The sequence below is a fragment of the Cetorhinus maximus genome, chromosome 2 (assembly GCF_964194155.1).
Source record: "Cetorhinus maximus chromosome 2, sCetMax3.hap1.1, whole genome shotgun sequence".
NCBI classification, from domain to species: domain Eukaryota; kingdom Metazoa; phylum Chordata; class Chondrichthyes; order Lamniformes; family Cetorhinidae; genus Cetorhinus; species Cetorhinus maximus.
Window position 1 is genome coordinate 21,605,171 of NC_135880.1, and position 19,871 is coordinate 21,625,041.

The 19,871-nt window shown below is 43.4% G+C and overlaps 1 protein-coding gene across 1 annotated transcript; it reads right to left on the reverse strand.

The window, feature by feature from the left end:
- Positions 1-1,972: 1,972 nt before the first annotated feature.
- On the reverse strand, positions 1,973-19,464 carry spata4 (spermatogenesis associated 4). The gene is made up of 6 exons (XM_078561718.1): positions 19,242-19,464; positions 12,679-12,808; positions 10,240-10,358; positions 6,686-6,906; positions 3,194-3,307; positions 1,973-2,336 (listed from the first exon to the last, which is right to left on the reverse strand). The coding sequence occupies exons 1-6, from the start codon at positions 19,445-19,447 to the stop codon at positions 2,212-2,214; spliced, it is 915 nt and encodes a 304-aa protein (XP_078417844.1). The 5' UTR covers positions 19,448-19,464; the 3' UTR covers positions 1,973-2,211.
- Positions 19,465-19,871: the final 407 nt, after the last annotated feature.

The following is a 19,871-nucleotide window of genomic DNA, read 5'->3' on the forward strand; positions in this document are numbered from 1 at the left end:
CTCTTCTGAATGACTCTGTAAATTTTCAGCGCAATTCCAGGCTTTGAGAGAGGTGAGAGGTTCATGAGCTACTGTTTGCTCTTTTCTCTGATAGCTCTAAGTATTTCAAGTTCCAAGGTTCACTATGGATTTGCAGGTTCTGTTGGAAACCAAGGCAGTTTGTCCAAAATGTTCCCCAGGGCAAAGTTTGCTGAAGTATTTATAAGTTTATGAAAGTTTTTTAAAGTGATTTTAGGTTTTCAAAAGACTTCACCAGGATTATGCCTCACCACTCCTTTCATCAGTCAATGATGCTGCAGCCAACAAACTAGGTAAGTTCGCATCTCTCAGTTCAGTCAGCAGCAAACACTGGCGCTTCCCCGCTGACTGCAAAATACTGCCGCAAATTGTAAACCACTAGCTTGAGACCTGATGCATAAAATACAAGCCCAGTTTAAGTAGGCGCGGGGCCAAGGTAAATATCACAATGAGACAGAAAGAATTCCTAGCCTTTATTTCTTCTTCATTGACCAGCAGAGAAGTGGCAAATAGTGAGGATGATACCGATCAGCTACAACAGGGTGTAGATAGGCTAGCAGACAGGGCAGGCGACTGACAGATGGCATTTAATACAGAGAAGTGTAGGTGATACATTTTGAGCAGGAGGTATAGGAAGAGGCAATATAAATTTAATGGCATCATTCTAAAGAGTGTGCAGGGACCTGGGGATGCATGTGCATTGATTGAAGGTAGCGGGACATACGGAGAAAGTGGAACAGAAGCCGGATATTGCAGTTGCTGGAAATCTGAAATAAAAGTTCCAAAGAGTAATCAAATTGGACTTGAAACATCAACTCTGTTTCTCTCACCACAGACGCTGCCAGACCTGAATTTTTCCAGCATTTTCTGTTTTTATATTGAGAAAGTGTTTAGCAAAGCATATGGGATTGTGGGCTACTTTGAGGCATTGAGTGCACAAGCAGGGAAGTTATGCTGAATCTTTATAAAACTCTGGTTAGGCCACAACTGCAGTATTGCATCCAGTTCTGCTTGTCCCACTTTAGGAAGGATGTGAGAGTCCTTGTGTGGATGGAGAGGAGATTTACCAGAATGGTTTCAGGAATGGGGTGGGGTAGCTACAGGGTTAGGTTGGAAAAGATGGGATTGCTCTCCTTGGAGCAAAGGAGATAGAGGGGAGATCTGATAGAAGTGTACAAGATCATGACAGGTTTGGGCAAGTTAGACAAGGAAAAACTGTTCCCATTAGCTGATGGTACAAAGACTAGGGGACACAGATTTAAGGTTTTGGGCAAGAAGTACGGGGTAAATGTGAGGAACAGTTTTCTCATGTAGCAAGCCTTATGAGCTGTAACTCATTGCCTGCAACACTCAATGATTTCAAAAGGAAACTGGCTAGGCACTTAAAGGAAATAAACTTTCAAGGCTACAGGAATGGAGCAAGGAAATGGGACTGATTGGTTTACTCAATAGAGAGCCGACATGGACTCGATGGGATGAATGGCCTCCTTCTGTGCTGTAAATGGCTATGATTCCAAGTGGGTTTGCACCAAGATCCTCTGTGGACCCAAAATCTGCACGGGTCTCGAGAGCAAAATGAAGTTAGTTCCAGAAAAAAGAATATTCTTTTTCTTAGGGCTCTGTTCCTCCGCACGCCCACCCCTCTGGCTGCCTTGGAACGCTCAATACTCAGTGCCATACGACTACCGACCACTAAACTGTGACCTTGTTGGAACGTGTGCTGGATTGGATATATAGCTATTGAATGAGGTAAGGATCATGAGGATAGGATCGTACCCCTATGCTTAAGTGGCTGATCGATATAAATATCTAGGTTCAAGCATGAAGGTTGCCATCTTGGATGAGGTACTGAAGGTGGATGATGCATTGACAAAATACACAAAAGTCCAGCTGTTCGGGGAGAGGGAAAGAACTTAAATACAATTTTAAAAAGATTGCCAGGCACCATTATGCGGTAAAGAATTTTATTTATTCTAAAATAACAGTGAAAGACCTAGCTTTAGCAATGGCTGAAATGCTGGTAATACTGCCATGCCAGGCTTTGGCAAATTGTTGACATAATTTAATTGAGTAACGTACAGTTAATGGTATTCCATAGTAATATGTTTAACATACATCTTTAAAAAAAACACTGCAGTTCAGTTTTATTGTTGAACTGAATATCAACATCATTAACTCCATTTCAGACCCTTTTTACTGTCCAAAGTTGCACCTTTGATGGTTTGCAGACAGTAACTGTGAATCTCTAACCACCTGTTTCACATTGATCTCCTTAAAGTGAACATTGCTCTTACTCCGGATTTCTGAGCTGGTGGATTCTGAAACAAGAGCGAATGAAATAAATAGGAGAAATAATGTACCACCCCCAAATAATAACACACTTGTTACTAAACAGGCTTAATCGGATTTAGAAATTAAGATTATAGGTCACTAACTCTTAATGGTATGAGGTTAAGGACGCAAGTTAACACTTTATCAGAAAATACATTTTAAGCTATAAGGGAGAGATGTTCTTTGTTGAGGGAGAGATATAAGAAATTAGTTGAATTGGAAATCACATACATAAACATTTTGTTTTAATGTCAGGTTACAGAATCTTCTCTAATCCTCTAGGATATATCTTTGCCTGACTTAGAATTCCCTTCAATTAAACTTTACTAGCCCTCAGAAAGTCTGGAAGGGGATGACGAGTGGAACAAAGAAAAGATGAATCAGAGGTGTTCAGAAAGTGACAGGGCACAAATATCAGGATATGTGAAGGTACACATATCACTGACCCAGCAAGAAACCTTACCTTAGTAGGTGCCAAAATAAACCACACAGAATATTCTGCAAACTGCTATCTGACATAACAGGAAAAGCAATTATAATGCATAGGCTGTTTGGATTATAAGGGACATTAGATCAGGCTTGGTTTGAATGGCCCTCAAAATCAAACAGGTCAACACAACACCCACAGCTCACTCAGGACGAACAGAAATACCAGGGAGCTGGCTTCACTGCCACCCAGAAAGAGACCATGGCTTCAGAACAAAAAGGGAAAAACTGAAGGGAGTCAAGGAACCTGTTTAAAATAACCCAAAATACCAAAAGACCGAGGCAAGGAGTTTTAGCGCCATAAGGAAACAGTAGAAGATTTTCAGAGTGAGATAGAAATAGGAGAGTTTGACCTTACTTGATTCAGTTGTCTGTGCTCTTTTGCTGTCAGGGTACAGGCACTCATATTGATATTGAGGGAGTGGAAGTCTTGTTGCTCGCTCGCCCAGTGTGGGTTTCAAATTATAACGCTCTTATAAAAAAAAAGTGATGTTTAGAATCAATAAAAGTATGCACTAGATACATGTAAACCGTGCTATCAAACATTGAGAAATATGAGACACGTGAGACATATGAGACATGCCTTTATTGGGAGAAAAAGTTCAATCAAAGGAAATTAAGGTAACCTTCTCCGAAAGGAAATTGCGGCCGCAGTTACCATGCCAAATCGGAAATTAAGCGATGCTTCTTAAATTTCAGAAGGGTTTGTTTAGTGCAAAGTGACATGTATTTAGAAAAAGAAAAAAATATCCCAACATTCCTCCAGATTCTGGAGCCTAGATTTCATGACACAGACACATAGGAATGCACAGGACGAGAGAGATAAAAAAAACTGCAGTCCATCTGTCAGGTTGCTGAGTCTAGAAAATGATCTCGCTGTTGTGACATCTGAAGAGTATAGCTGATGATACTGTTGGGAAATGAGATCCAGTGAAACATCCACAAGCCAGTAAAGTAACCAGTTGTACTGACCCAATACTGGGTTACAATGACCAACTTATCAGTATATCAGCACACAGCAAACCTCCATGTTCTCACATTGGTTCTGATTTTAACGAGAGATGGGATCAGGCGATGCGAGGGGCCTGTGCGAATAACTAAGTTATGTCAAGGCCTGGAGAGGTTTTAAATACCAGGCTTAACCTCCAAATCTCGACTGAACCGGGAAGTATTCTTCATGGAAAAATATTTGACGATTTCTTTTACCATTGAAAACCATATACAAATAGCGCTGAACTAGATTTAGTTCAAGCATAAAAAGATGACCCACAATTTTTACTTAACACAGCATGCTTCAAACAGGGCCAGAACCTATATTGAACAATGGTATTGTACAAAAATTTAGCATGCTCATACTAAATTCTTGTGTCTGCTAGTAATTAATTGGCATTGATCCAGTAATTCTAAATGAGTAAAATCTCTGCTAAAACAGCAAAGGAATATCATGTGACCATTTTAAACATTCTTCTGCTAATGTAAGATTTCTAAAGCTTGCATATGGTACTTCTGTGTTTGATGGCAAACCACATCTTCCTATTGTGGTTTTAACAATGGACACAGAATCACAGAATATCACAGTGCAGAAGAGGCCCTTCAGCCCATCGAGTCTGCACCGACACGTGATAAACACCTGACCTATCTACCTAATCCCAATTACCAGCACTTGGCCCATAGGCTTGAATGTTATGACGTGGCAAGTGCTCATCCAGGTACATTTTGAAGGATGTGAGGCAACCCGACTCCACCACCCTCCCAGGCAGTGCATTCCAGACCATCACCATCCTCTGGGTAAAAATGTTTTTCCTCATATCCCCCCTAAACCTCCTGCCCCTCACCTTGAATTTATGTCCCCTCATGGCTGACCCTTCAACTAAGGGGAACAGCTGCTCCCTATCCACCCTGTCCATGCCCCTAATAATCTTGTACACCTCGATCAGGTCGCCCCTCAGTCTTCTTTGCTTCAACGAAAACAACCCAAATCTATCCAACTTCTCTTCATAACTTAAATGTTTCATCCCAGGCAACATCCTGGTGAATCTCCTCTGCACCCCCTCCAGTGCAATCACATCCTTCCTATGATGTGGCGACCAGAACTGCGCACAGTACTCCAGCTGTGGCCTCACCAAGGTTCTATACAACTCCAACATGACCTCCCTACTTTTGTAATCTATGCCTCGATTGATAAAGGCAAGTGTCCCATGTGCCTTTTTCACCACCCCACTAACATGCCCTCTGCCTTCAGAGATCTATGGACACACACGCCAAGGTCCCTTTATTCCTCAGGACTTCCTAGTGTCATGCCGTTCATTGAATACTTCCTTGTCAAATTACTCCTTCCAAAGTGTATCACCTCACTTTTCAGGGTTAAATTCCATCTGCCACTTATCTGCCCATTTGAGCATCCCGTCTATACCTTCCTGTAGCCCAAGACACTCAACCTCACTATTAACCACCCGGCCAATCTTTGTGTCATCCGCAAACTTACTAATCCTACCCCCCACATAGTCATCTCTGTCGTTTATATAAATGACGAATAATAGGGGACCCAGCACAGATCCCTGCGGTACGCCACTGGACACTGGCTTCCAGTCACTAAAGCATTCTTCTGTCATCACCCTCTGTCTTCTACAGCGAAGCCAATTTTGAATCCACCTTATCAAATTACCCTGTATCCCATGTGCATTTGCCTTCTTTATAAGTCTCCCATGTGGGACCTTGTCAAAGGCTTTGCTGAAATCCATATAAACTACATCAACTGCACTACCCTCACCTACACACCTGGTCACCTCCTCAAAAAATTCAATCAAATTTGTTAGGCATGGCCTCCCTCTGACAAAGCCATGCTGACTATCCCTGATCAAACCTTGTCTCTCCAAGTGGAGATAGATTCTCTCCTTCAGAACTTTCTCCAATAGTTTCCCTACCACTGACGTGAGACTCACTGGCCTGTAGTTCCCTGGCTTATCTCTACAACCCTTCTTAAATAGCAGAACCACATTAGCTGTTAGTAGACACGTTAGTAGTAAGAGGTAATCAATATACTGTTAAGAACTTAACCTGAGACTTCACTTTGACTGAATGTAATTAAATCAGCTTGATTTGCAGAAGATTGCAAAATGATGTCAGCCAAGACTAATTGCTGAAAGAAGACAAAAAAGATGGAAAGGTTGGAAATCTGAAATCAGAGATATGAGCAGGTTTATAAATTTCCTCGGCCCATGCTCCGGAAATACCCCCCTAAACCTCTCCGCCAGTCCACATCTCTTTTCTCCTCTAAGATGCTCCTTAAAACCAAACTGTAATGTCTCCTTCTTTGGCTCTATGTCATTTTTTCTGTTTGATAATGTTCCTGTGATGCATCTTGGGACTTTTTATGACATTAAAGGCACTATTTGAATGCAAGTGTTCATTGTTAAGCATCAGGAAAGAGACAGGGTGTCTCCCAAAAATATTAACGTATTTTTTCTCTTTTGAGGTGCGGTGGGGGTGGCAGTGGTGGTGATGAGCCAAATGGCCTTCTCCTGTGCCATACATCTTATCATATTTTTATCCCGGTGCACCTATTTATTTCTGTCCTAACTGATCATTTCTGATTAGTTAATACCTTCTAACTAACAACTTCTGACAAATTGATGATGTAAGATAGGGAATCTAAAACAAATCAAGATTAGCCCAATGCTGCATTGCAATACGTGAAACAAGTTAAGATAGATACCGATAGAAAGCCAGATTAAGACATGAAATGTGTGGAAATTAAATTCTGTTATTTATTACACATTGGACTACTTTCCGCTTTAAATATTTTGAATGCATTTAGTCAATTATATTTGGGTTTTGTCTGTTTACTCACTTGGATGTTCCAATCTTGCTAATTGCCTGTTTTGCATGTGCATGTTGATAATCGCCAGAGCTTTCTGGTTGATTGTGTAGATATCAGGGTCTTCCAACAGCTCAGTTAATCTCAGGTTAGTTCGAATAGCATTGGTGGCAGTTGCCCTGGCAATCAAAGGCAGCCTCAACTGGTAGCCATGGTCCCTAAAGTCCATTTCATCATCAAGGATGAGCTTTGCTCTAAAAGCAAATTAACATGTCATTAGGACACAGTGAGATAGCAGGGAAGTGATTAAGTGTTTTTTGGCCCTAATGGCTTTTTTATGCTCTTACCCTAATCAATGTTAGAAATAGGAAAATTATGTTTTCCCCTAAGCGCCAGCTTCTTTTATTTCAACCTCACCTTCCTGTCTCTCTCACCATTTGGGAGGGGAGGGATATTTATTCTGATTGCTCGAGCAGCGTCGTGCACACACAGAAGATTTCATCAATGACATTTCTAGTAAGATTACAAGTGTTTTCTTTTAGAATAAATTTGTAATTTCACTGGGCATAATGAACACAGGAAATCTTCTTGTCATGTATGCAAAGTCATCATCGTACAACAGGCAGAGGAAATTTGTCCTTTAAACCCCTCTTCAGAACCATGTCTATAGGTGTTTCTTGAGACCCTCTCTATTATTTAGTTTAATGGTCTTCCTTGGGAACTTACTCAAATCTATATTTCCTTTCCATTTTCAAACACCAAAAACAAATTTTAAAAGAAAACCATAGAAGTTACAATTACAGACATCTAGCTGACAATGTGGAAAATTGACTAGGTATGTCCTGTCCACAAAAAGCAGAACAAGTCCAATCCAACCATCAGTCTACTCTCATTCATCAGCAAAGTGATGGAAGGGGTCATCAACAGTGCTGTCAAGCAGCACTTACATAGAAATAACCTGCTCAACGATGCTCAGTTTGGGCTCCGACAGGGCCACTTGGCTCCTGACCTCATTACAGTCTTGGTCCAAACATGAACAAAAGGGCTGAAATTAAGAGGTGAGGTGAGAGTGACTGCCCTTGATATCAAGGCAGCATTTGACCGAGTGTGGCATCAAGGAGACCTAGCAAACCTGGCGTCAATGAAAATCAGGAGAAAACTCACCACTGATTAGAGTTATTAGAGTTATACCTAGCACAAAGGAAGATGGTTGTGATTGTTGGAGGCCACACACCTCAGCCCCATGACATCACTGCAGGAGTTCCTCAGGATAGTGTCTGCATCAATGAACTTCCCTCCATCAAAAAGTCAGAAGTGGGGATTTTCGCTGATGATTGCACAATGTTCAGCACCATTCGCAACTCCTCAGATACTGAAGCAGTCCATGTCCAAATACAGGAAGACCTGGACAATATTCAGGCTTGGGCTGATAAGGGGCAAGTAACGTTCGCACTACACTAGTACCAGGCAATGACCACCTCCGACAAGAGAGAATCTAATGACCTCCCCTTGACATTCAATGGCATTACCATCGCTCAATCCCCCACTATGAACATCCTGGGGTTACCACTGACCAGAAACTTAACTGGGCCAGCTATATAAATGCTGTAGCTACAAGGGCAGGTAAGAGGCCGGGGATTCTGCATCGAGTAACTCAGCTCCTGACTTCCCAAAGCCTGCCACCATCTACAAGGGACAAGTCAGGAGTGTGATGGAATACTCCACTTGACTCAATGAGTGCAGCTCCAACAAAGCTCAAGAAACTTGAAAAGAGAGAGATGTAAATTCATTAAAAGCAGTTCAGAGAAGGTTTACTAGACTAATACCAGGGGCAGAATCTTCGGCTCGGTGAGCAGGGGTAGGGCCTGCTCACCGAGGTGTAAAATCAGGCGCGGTGACATTGGGTGTCCGTCCCAACGTCACCGCGTGTCATTTAGATTTTCAGTTCGGCGAGCATGGAGCCGACTCGGCTGCACACCCACCGCACTGTCGAAGGCCTATTAAACCATTTAAAAAGCCAATAATGCAATTAGCTGAGCTGCCCGTCCAACCTTAAGGTTGGCGGGCAGGCGGAGAGCCCAGGCGGCCTTCGCATTTTTCATGGAACCTCATCGACAGGCAGGATGAGGTTTCATGAACGTTTTTTTAAGTGTTTGCAAAATTTTTAATAAAATTAAATGGTCATGTCCCAGGTCATGTGACAGTTTCACATGAGGGGACATGTCTTCAAAATTTATTTTTTTTTAACCTTTCTTCAATGTTTTATAAGTGAAAGTAATCTCCCTCAGGCACCTCTGTACCTCAGGGAGATTTCTGTGCTCTTTCATGCACACACTCGAAAGAGCACACTCTCCGACTCAGGCAACCCCCCACCCGCCTGCACAGGGTGCGCTCAGTGCTTCCGGACGTGCGTCACGCTGGGCGGGCCTTAATTGGTCCGCCCACATAAAATGCCGGCGCCCAGCCGATCAGGGGTACCGATCAGCTGCACGCCACCGCCCCCCGCTCCCCCCACCCCCACCACACCCCGACCCCCACCCCTCTCCCCCACCACCCCCCGACCGGGAGAAAATTCTCCCCCAGGAATGGGCGGGTTGTCTTATGAGGAAAGGCTGGACAGGTTAGGCTAGTATTCACTGGAATTTAGAAGAGTAAGAGGTGACTTAATTGAAACCTTTATGATCCTGAGGGGTCTTGACAGGGTGGATGTGGAGAGGATGTTTCTTCTTGTGGGAGAATCTAGAACTAGGGGTCACTGTTTAAAAATAAGGGGTCGCTCATTTAAGACAGAGATGAGGAGAATTTTTTTCTCTCAGGGGGTTGAGAGCCTTTGGAACTCTCCTCCTCAAAAGGCAGTGGAAGCAGAGTCTTTGGATATTTTTAAGGCAGAGCTAGATAGATTCTTGATTAGCAAGGGGGTTGAGGTTGTCAAGGGAGGCATGAATGTGGGGTTGAGGTTAAATTCAGATCAGTCATGATCTTATTGAATGGCAGAGGAGGCTAGAGGGGCCTTCTCCTGCTCCTAATTCATATGTTTGTACAATCCAGGACAAAGCAGCCCGTTTGATTGGTACCTTATCCACCACCTTAAACATTATCTCCCTCCATCACCCATACATAGTGGCAGCAGTGTGTATCACCTAGGAGATGGACTGCAGCAACTGTGGATGTGCCTGTACCACATGGACTGCAGCGGTTCAACACGGGGACTCACCACCAAATTCTTAAGGACATTTAGGGATGGGGAATAAATGCTCAATCTCTGTTCTTTGCTGAGCCAATTAGAATAGTTTGAGAGAACAATGAGTTAGCCAGGACTCAGCAGAGAACAGAGGTTGAGCCTGGACCTTCCTGTTCCCATTTTCACAGCAATGTGGCAATACTTACCCAATAAACCCCAAAGAATACACAATTTACACTTTCATGAATAACAATGCACTCCAGCCTGCAGACATTTTGCATGCAGCCAGTGCTGTCAGCAGTGGGCTGAGTAATTAGCAACAAAATTTCCCATATCTGAGCATCCCCAGTGTAATGACTGCATGCCTTTAATAAGTTATATTATAATATAGAATAAAAATACTTACTGCCTATTTGTCAGCAAGGTGTATATGTGTTGTATCAAATACTCTGCTCCCCCAGGTTTTGAATGCATTGTAGCATAAATTAGTTCCTTGGGAATATTCAAATTTTTCCTGAAAAAAAACTTGGAAGGAAAAGTACAGCAAAAAGAATTAATTGTTAAGAACACATGCTTCAAAAGGCTGCACAGTTCTCGAGGTATAAGTGTCTATCTGGGTTATTATGTCAACTACAGTGTCATCGGTAGTATTTAATTGTTGTTGTTCCCCCAATCTGAAAAGGGTTTTTCTTTGTGACAGATGTAGGAATACTCCATTATTGTGTTGCCTATGATCTCTTTCCAAGTGCTCATCCTATTTCCTTTTGAAATCATTGATTGTTTCCACCCTCATGGGCAGCGGGTTCCAGGTCATTACCACTCGCTGGGCAACAAAATGCTTCCTCACATTCCCCCTGCATCTCTTGCCCAAAATCTTAAATCTGTGCCCCTAGTCCTTGTATCAACAGCTAATGGGAAGAGTTTTTCCTTGTCTACCTTATTCAAACTTGTCATAATATCGTTCACTCCTATCAAATCTCCTCTCAATTTCCTTTCCTCCAAGGAGAATAACCCCAGCTTCTCCAACCTAACCTTGTTACTAAAATCCACCATCCCTGAAACCATTCTGGTAAATCTCTTCTGCGCCCTCTCATCCTTCCTAAAGTCTGGTCACCAGAACTGGACACAATACTCGAGTTGGGGCATAAAGGGAGCTTTATATAGGTTCAGCATGACTTTCTTGCTTTTGTACTCAGTCCTCTACTTATGAAGTCCAAGATCCCATATGCTTTACTAACCACTCTCTCAATATGTCTGGCCACAACATCAATGCAGATACACCCCCTAGTCCCTCTGTTCCTGCATATTTTCTAGAACTATGCCACTAAGTTTATATTGCCTCTTCCCATCCCTTCTGTCAAAATGCAACACCTCACACTTATTAAGTTCCATCTGCTACTTGTCTGTCCGTTCTGCTAGCCCCTGTTGCAGGAAATTTGCATCACCCTCACTATTTGCCACTCCTCCAAATTTGGTATCATCACCAAATGTTGAAATTTTGCTCCGTATTTCAAGATTCAAGTCATTTACATATAGCAAAAAAAAAAGCAATGGATCCTTGGGGAACACCACTGTCTACCATCCTCCAGTCCGAAAAACTACTATCTACCATGATTCACTGCTTTCTATCCTTTAGCCATTTTTTAAATCCAATCGCACAATGGCCCTCCTATTCCAAGAGCCACAATTTTGTTAGCCAGCCTTTTATGTGGTACCTAGTCAAGCACTTTCTTAAAATCCAGCTGGACAACATTCGCCACATTCCTGTTATCAACCTTCTCTGTTACTTCATCAAAAAATTCAAATAAAATGAGAGGGTGCAAGAACAAGAACGAAAGGGCCCAGATCTAAAATGATTTGCAAAGAAGCAAGTGTGACAGGAGAAAAAACTTTCACACACAACGAATGGTTCGGGTCTGGAATTCACTGCCTGGAAATGTGGTGGAGGCAGGTTCAATTGAGGCATTCAAGAGGGCATTAGAAGATTATTTGAATAGAAAAAATGTTCAAGGCTACTGGGAAAAGGCAGGGCAATGGCACCAGGTCATAATGCTCATCTGGAGAACCGGTGCAGACACGATGGGCCTTCTGTGCCATTAAAATTTTGTGATTCTGAGGTTCATCAAGCACCAGTTTGCACTGTCAGTCATCTGAATGCTCCTGCTCTCATGCCTCAGTGGTGTGGTCTCGTTCTATCAGGGTAACTTGCTTCCCTGTTCTGTATTCTTCTCACCAAACATTTTACACATATATTACTCTTAATGTTTGGGAGTAAAAGGATCTATTTTAACAGGTATGTCTAAATCATGTTATTTCAAATTTTAAAAATACCTGTCACCTCTATGGGCCAAATGCCCTCCTTCTGCACTGTAGAGATACTGTATTCTGTATTTAAATACATGGTAAAACAGTCTCGCTGCTTGGAGACTGGATTTATAAAAGATTAACAAAGGCAGTTTTGGGGATAAAATACAAGCCAGTTAAAAACAGGTTCTGCTTAAAGGGTCTGGACATTAAAGTTCTAAAGATTTCACTTGTAGGTGTCTTTGAATCAAGACCACTGATTGTAGCCTGCACCTGAAAACATTTTTGTACCAAATTGTATTACCTTCAAAACCAGTTTTTTTTTTAAACTGTATCTCAATTTAGGTGCAACTGTTGCTATTGTGACCAAGTTTATGGGGTTGGGAAGTATTTATCTAAGTGCTACCCAAGGCAGAGTGTAAGACTACATAATACATTCCCTGCATTAACTGTGCAAAAGGAATGCAAATGAACACACAGGAGGAATTATTTAATCTGATGCAGATTCACTTAAAACAAACTCTCAAGAGCGTTTACTCACGTGCTCCAGTTGTGACCAGTTCTTCAGTTTGGAAGGGAATGAGACTCCATTGTTAAAAACTTTGATATCAACATCTTGAGGATAGTACCAGGAGAAGATTTCAGCCACAAGATAACCATTACAAAAGGCTCTGTGAAATACAACGGACAAGGCAATTTCCGACAACATTAAACATTGGGGAGAACATTTTTTGCATAATTATGAAACAATGTTGTCAGCAAGTGCAGGCTCCTATTACGTTTGTGATGGGTTCTCAATTGCTGTGCTTCCCCCAGCCTGTGACCTTTTGCACATTCACCTAATGGACTGACAACTACAGAGTGCAAATGCAGAAAATTCCAGCCTATATGTACTGAAGCCATTGCAAACAGCAAAGCGTATTAACATAAACTGAGGAATAATTCTACTACTAGGCTTTCAATTCCATCTTCTCATCACTGAGATGCGCTGCAGAACTGAGCAAGTCTTCTTTGACAGCATCTCCAAAACTCACGACCTCCACCATCTAGAAGAACAAGGACAGCAAGGTGCAAGGGAACAGCATCATCTCCAGATCACACAACATCCCGACTTGTGCATATATCACCATTTCTTCATCGTTGTTGGACCAAATTCCCAGAATTTTCTGCTTAACTTCACTGTGGGAGCATCTTCACCAGAGGCAGCAGTTCGTGAAGGCAGTCCATCACCAACATCTCAAAAGGCAACTAGAGATGTGCAATATATGCTGACCTTGTCAGTGGCAGCCACAACCCAAGAATGAATGGAAAAAGAATTCCAGTAGTACAGTCACAGGACAGGCTACAGACAGCAGTGCAAATTTTATTTGTAAAATGTAACTGTCAGGGTAAATGCACAGCGATTTCATCCTCAACACTTAATAGCATTTCTTGCTGCTCTGTTTACACTAGCTTCTGTATCTCATCTGGGATAGACATTTCCAACACAACAGCATATATAAAACTTCTGTTATGATAATTTAAAGACAAATAACTACACTTGGAATGTCATTGGTAACTATAATCCTTTGTTGTCGCAACAGCCTCTACAACAGTTGAATACAAAACCCCAGGATCATTTAACACAGAATGAATACTAAAGATATACTAAACAGGTTATTAATGAAATCTTTGTAGGAGGTAGCTTAGATAAAGAACTAAGTATCTGACTGAGTACATGTTAACAGGAGTCTATTTATATTAATTTAATAATATTCAGTTTCTGTCAGTCCAGAAGGTTACGGTTGATCAATTTAAGGAGACTGTCTATTGGTGGGTTTATTTGATGGGTTGTGCCTGGTCCAAGTAGAGTCACCTGAAGCATGTGAGAGCTGGAGCGTGTGACACTCGAGATGCTGTCAAAGTTTGGTGGCAGTGGAGATGGGTTGGTGGAGAACAAAAAACAACAGAAGGCAAAGAAAGCACAAAAAAACCCTGTCAGGAGAGATTGTTTCAATGGGGGATGGGTTGGAATTGATGGGAGGGATGAGGAGAGCAAGAGCATGATGGGGATGGTATGAGAGGGATGGCATAGGAAGGATCGAATGGGGATAGCATGGGTGGTTGAATGAGATAAAGAAAAAAGAATTGCATTTATATAATGCTGTTCATGAACACCAGACATCTCAAAGCACTTTATTGCCAATGAAGTACTTTTTTTTTTTAAGTGTAGTCACTGTTGTAATGTAGGAAACGTGGCAGCCTATTTGCATTCAGCAAACTCCCACAAACAGCAATGTCATAATGACCAGATAATCTGCTTCTGTGAAGTTGATTGAGGGATAAATATTAACCAGAATACTGGGGATAACTTCCCTGCTTTTCTTCCAAATAGTGTTATGGGATCTTTTACATCTGTCCATGCATTCATCCACTCAGGGAAAGAATGGCAGAAGACAAAAAGTCTGAAGATATTTTGTGACGAGAATCATGTACACATTATAGCACAAAGCAGCAAAGTTATTGCTGTGTGAGAGGCCAGAAACTTATAGCACATTTTATAATGTGTGGCAAAATGCAAATACTTCTAGGCCACTTCAAATGGGTGAAATTATTAGACTTCAAGTGGGTAGAAACATTAGTTTTGCCTTTGTTTACCTTCTCTTACTGCTTATTTACTTAAAAGTAGCAGTCAAGATCCTGAAGGCCTAGCAACCTATCCACTAGCCTCACAAGTCAGGAAGTTTCCGTATTCAATTGCTTATCGTTGCCGAACTGACTGACCTTGACTGATCAGTGGAACTATGCTGCAGCCAAGAATCAACACATTCAAGTGTCGGTTTGATGTAAAATCAGAGGATGAGGGTAGCCATAGTCTCCAAGAGGATTGTAAGAAATAGGAGCAGGAGTAAGCCACTCAGCCCATCAAGCCTGCTCCGACATTCAACAAGATCGTGGCTGATCCGACTGTGGCCTTAACCCCACTTTCCTGCCCTCCATAACCCTCGAGTGCCTTGTAGGTCAAAAATCTAACTAAGCCTTGAATATATTCATTGACCCAGCCTCCACTCTATCTATGGAAGAGAGTTCCAAAAACCAACCACCCTCAGAGAAGAAATCCTTCCTCATCTCCATTTTAAATGGGAGACCTCATTTTGAGCCCGAGTTCTAGGTTTCCCACAATGGGAAACATCCTCACAGCATCGATCCTGTCAAGCCCCCTCAGAACCTTATGATTCAATAGAATATTATATCATCCCTCACATATAATTTTAAATATCACTAGGCCAATCATATTCCCATGCTCCAGAGATTGTGCACAGGATTCCCTTAAACCATGAGAAAGATCCCCAGGTGTTGCTATTACAATTCCGAGCCAGGTTCCCACTCTCAAACACAGAGGGCCTTGCACATCCAGACCAACAACCAGCCTGGAACAGACCCGCATCCCCGCCCAGTACAGGCGCCTAACCCATCCAGGTGCAGAGTCACCCCCGCCCAGTATAGACCTCCACCCCCAATCCAGTTTGTGGGCTATCACTGAGCTCTGCATTTTACACACACCATGTATTCTTGTTGATTCTTGTTCTATTGAAATTAAACCCTGAGCTGCATTTACACTCATTGATTTGACCAAGACACCTTTGAAAACAGTTGGAGCTGCATTTGACCAAGTGTAACATCAAGGAGCCCTAGCAAAAAACTGGAGTCAATGGGAATCAGGGAAAAATTCTCTGCTGGTTGGAGTCATATCTAACACAAGGGAAAATGGTTATGGTTGTTGGAGGTCACTCATCTCAGCTCCAGGACATCACTGCAGGAGTTCCTCAGCTGCTTCATCAATGACCTTCCCTGTATCATAAGGTCAGAAGTGGGGACGTTCGCTGATGATTGCACAATGTTCAGCACCATTTACGACTCCTCAGAGTCCATGTCCAAATGTAGCAACACCTGGACAACATCCAGGCTTGGGCTGCCAAGTAACATTCACATCACACAAATGCCAGGCAATGACCATCTCTAACACGAGAGAATCCAACAATTGCCTTTGATGTTCAATGGCATTACCATCATTAAATCCCCCACTATCAACATCCTGAGGGCTACCATTGACCAGAAACTGAGCTGGACTAGACATATAAATACTGTGGCTACAAGAGCAGGTCAGAGGCTAGGAATCCTGTGGCGAGTAACTCACCTCCTGACTCCCCAAAGCCTGTCCACTACCTACAAGGCACAAATCAGGAGTGTGATGGAATACTCTCCCTTGCCTGGATGAGTGCAGCTCCAACAATACTCAAGAAGCATGACACCATCCAGGACAAAGCACCTGCTTGTTTGGCACCCCTTCCACAAACATTCTCTCCCTCCACCACCAATGCACAGTAGCAGCAATGTGTACATCTACAAGATGCATTGCAGAAGCTCACCATGGCTCCTTAGACAGTACCTTCCAAACCCATGGCCACTATCATCTAGAAGGACAAGGGCAGCAGATAGATGGGAACACCACCACCTGGAAGTTCCTCTCCAAGCCACTCACCATCCTGACTTGGAAATATATCACCATTCCTTCACTGTTGCTGGGTCAAAATCCCAGAGCCCACTTCCTAACAGCACTGTGGGTGTACCTACACCACATGTACTGCAGTAGTATAAGAAGGCAGCTCAGCACAACCTTCTCAAGGACAATAAGTACTGGCCTAGCGAGCGAAGCTCATATCGCTTAAATTAATTTTTTAAAAAATCAGTCCCCTGCCTGTCTGCTCCTCTCCACAACTCGGGGTTTGCACACTCACCCTTCAGGTGGTATTTTAAACAATAGCTGGGGTTTTTATAAAGCTCTCCCCTGCCCAGTGCTGCAGTGCCACAGGTCAGGGACAGTCTTCTCTCCACTGGCTGCTGCCCATGAAGACATTCTCGGTACAGGCGGTTCCTCCAAGTCTTGTTCCTGGTGGGGATTCTTGGGGCTTTCTAAGACACTCTCCTCCTAGCTTTTGATGTGTTGGAGGCGGCAGTGGCCGAGGAGCTGCCAGAGGCAACCTCCTCCCAGCCCCCTCTTTTCTTCTTATTCAGTTTCTTGTCTCCAGCGTTATGGAGGATGTCGAAAGGGTCGGACTGGTCGAGATTGGTGATGGTGCAACCAATAATCTCCTGCCTGGCAGCAACAGAACTGGACAGAATAACTGCACCTCGACTTCCAATCACAGGTTCCCTCACTCCAGCTATTGCTGCTCCTCCAATCATAGATTCAGTCTCTGGAGGAGCAGCAGGAGTGGGAGGGAGGGAACCTGCGACTGGAGGAGCTACAGCAGTGAGCATGGGAGAGACAGAATCTGTGATTGGAGGAGCAGCTCCCACACTTACTGTTCCTCCAATCACAATGCTGTATTATTTTCCCACTCTCACTGACGTGCTTTAAATTGTTCAGCCACGTTTGGACTACGGAGGAGTCAGAAGTCGGAGACGTATTTAGAATGGCGGAATTCCAAAATTCAAAAGTCAGACATCCACCAGACAGCAGTAATTTCTCAACCTGCTTTAACGTCTCATCCGAAAGATGGCACCTCCTACAATGCAACACTCCCTCAGTACCGCATTTGAGCATCAGCTTTGATTCTTGTACTCAAGTGGAGTGGCACTTAAACATAGTAGCTCAGAGGCCACAGCTGACACCCAAATATAATTGAATTGGTTAAGTGTGGCAAAATGGACAGGGGCATTTATTTGATACAATAAAGGTATTCTTTGTGCTAAAAATGAAAATTCACTAGATTCGAAAGAAAATTTTTCAATAAGTTGTCAGGCAAATTAAAAGAATACATCAGTGTTGATTCTATAGATGAAAACGATAACAGTCTACACCCTCCAGAGTTTCAGTCTAACTCCAATGGGCACGCCACTGTACAATCTTAGACTCAAGGAAGGAGGAGTTATAATGTTGCGACAAAACTTGAATCCTAAACAAGGACTTTGTCATGGAAACAGACTGGTAGTCAAGAAGCAGTTCGAAGATGCTGAAATTATAACAGACAGGTTTCAAGGAAATGGTGTGTTTATTCATTGAGTAATATTAAGCCCTTCAGATGTAAACTTTCCTTTTCAATTCAGGAAAAAGCTCCCAATTATACTTACAAATTCTATGACTATAAACAAGTCACAAGGCCAGACTCTTGGCAAATGTTGTATTTATATTCCCAGAACTGCTTTCATACATGGACAGTTTTGTGTTGCTTTTTTCAGAGAAGTTTTGATCCTGTTAAAGTCTTTGGTGACAGAATAAGGAGAAATCCCGAATTTAAAGCAATCCTATTGCGATAAAGATATTAATTTGACCGCAAGTGTTTTGCGGGTCTCTGCAAGTGATATTAAAATGAGTAGGGAACATAATTTTATTCCAAAGTGTGAGAAAAACACTCGGTGTCAGACACGACCTGGCAAAATCCATTTTTAAAAAGTGTCAACATTTACCTGAAGTACCTGTTACACCTGTCACAGTAACAGCTATCCCCTCCACAGTGACAACCTTCTCCCCAGCCCCACAATTACTTGCTCTTACCTCTATAGTTAACCCCCTCTTTTGTTACACCCTCATGATAGTTAATCCCTCCCCCACTCCCCTTTCTATAGTTATTCCCCCCTCCCCTCTATAGTTACCTCCTCTCTGCCCTCTATAGTTACTCATCTCCCCCTCTATAGTTACTCATCTCCCCCTCTATAGTTACCTCCTCTCTGCCCTCTATAGTTACTCATCTCCCCCTCTATAGTTACTCATCTCCCCCTCTATAGTTACTCATCTCCCCTTCTATAGTTACTCATCTCCCCTCTATAGTTACCTCCTCTCTGCCCTCTATAGTTACTCATCTCCCCCTCTATAGTTACTCATCTCCCCCTCTATAGTTACCTCCTCTCTGCCCTCTATAGTTACTCATCTCCCCCTCTATAGTTACTCATCTCCCCTTCTATAGTTACTCATCTCCCCTCTATAGTTACCTCCTCTCTGCCCTCTATAGTTACTCATCTCCCCTATAGTTACCCCATCTCTTCACTATTTATTACCAACTATGCGGCCTCCCCCTCCCCCTCCCCCTCCCCCTCCCCAAGCCTCTCCGGCCCCGCACTCACTTCTTGACGTTTTTGAAGGGGAATCGCAGGTCCAGGCTCTGCAGCCACTTGATGACCTCCCGGGCGAGTCCAGCTCTCGCCGGGACCGGAGCGAATACGGTTGGCGTTTCATTGGGGATCCAGCACTGGGAGGTGTTGGGGGGCAGCGGGGGGAGCGCGAACATCCCGGAATGGGAGAGCGCGGACTCGGAGCTGTGAGTCTCCATGGTGACCGGGGGTGGGTGGGGGGGGGGGGGGGCCTGATATCTCCTGGGGACCGGGGGCGGGTCCAGGCGTCTCCATAGTGACCGTGGGCGTGGCCCGGCGTCTCCATGGTGACCGGGGGCGGGGCCCGGCGTCTCCTCGGGACTGGGGCGCGGCCTGGTGTCTCCATGGTGACCGGGGCAGGGCCTGGTGTCCCCATTGGCGACCCCAGCCCCGCCCCCTGACGCTGAGGCGGAGTCGTCAGGGCCGTTGATTGACAGTTGCGGGGTGCAAGGGGTGGAGTCACTGAGGGATGGGATGCCCAAGAGCATAATAATAAAAGCAAAATACTGAGGATGCTGGAAATCTGAAATAAAAAACAGGAAGTTTGGAAAATCTCATCAGGTTTGGCAGTATCTGTGGAGAGAGGAACAGCTTTAAAGTTTT

Excerpts from the sequence above, each read along its gene's own strand:
- spata4 (XM_078561718.1), bottom strand. The coding sequence starts at position 19,447 with ATGGAGACTCACAGCTCCGAGTCCGCGCTCTCCCATTCCGGGATGTTC. Across the intron at positions 12,809-19,241 it reads CCCTTCAAAAACGTCAAGAA|AGCCTTTTGTAATGGTTATC; the intron begins GTGAGTGCGGGG and ends TGTATTTCACAG. Across the intron at positions 3,308-6,685 it reads AGCAAGATTGGAACATCCAA|AGCGTTATAATTTGAAACCC; the intron begins GTGAGTAAACAG and ends TTTTTTTATAAG.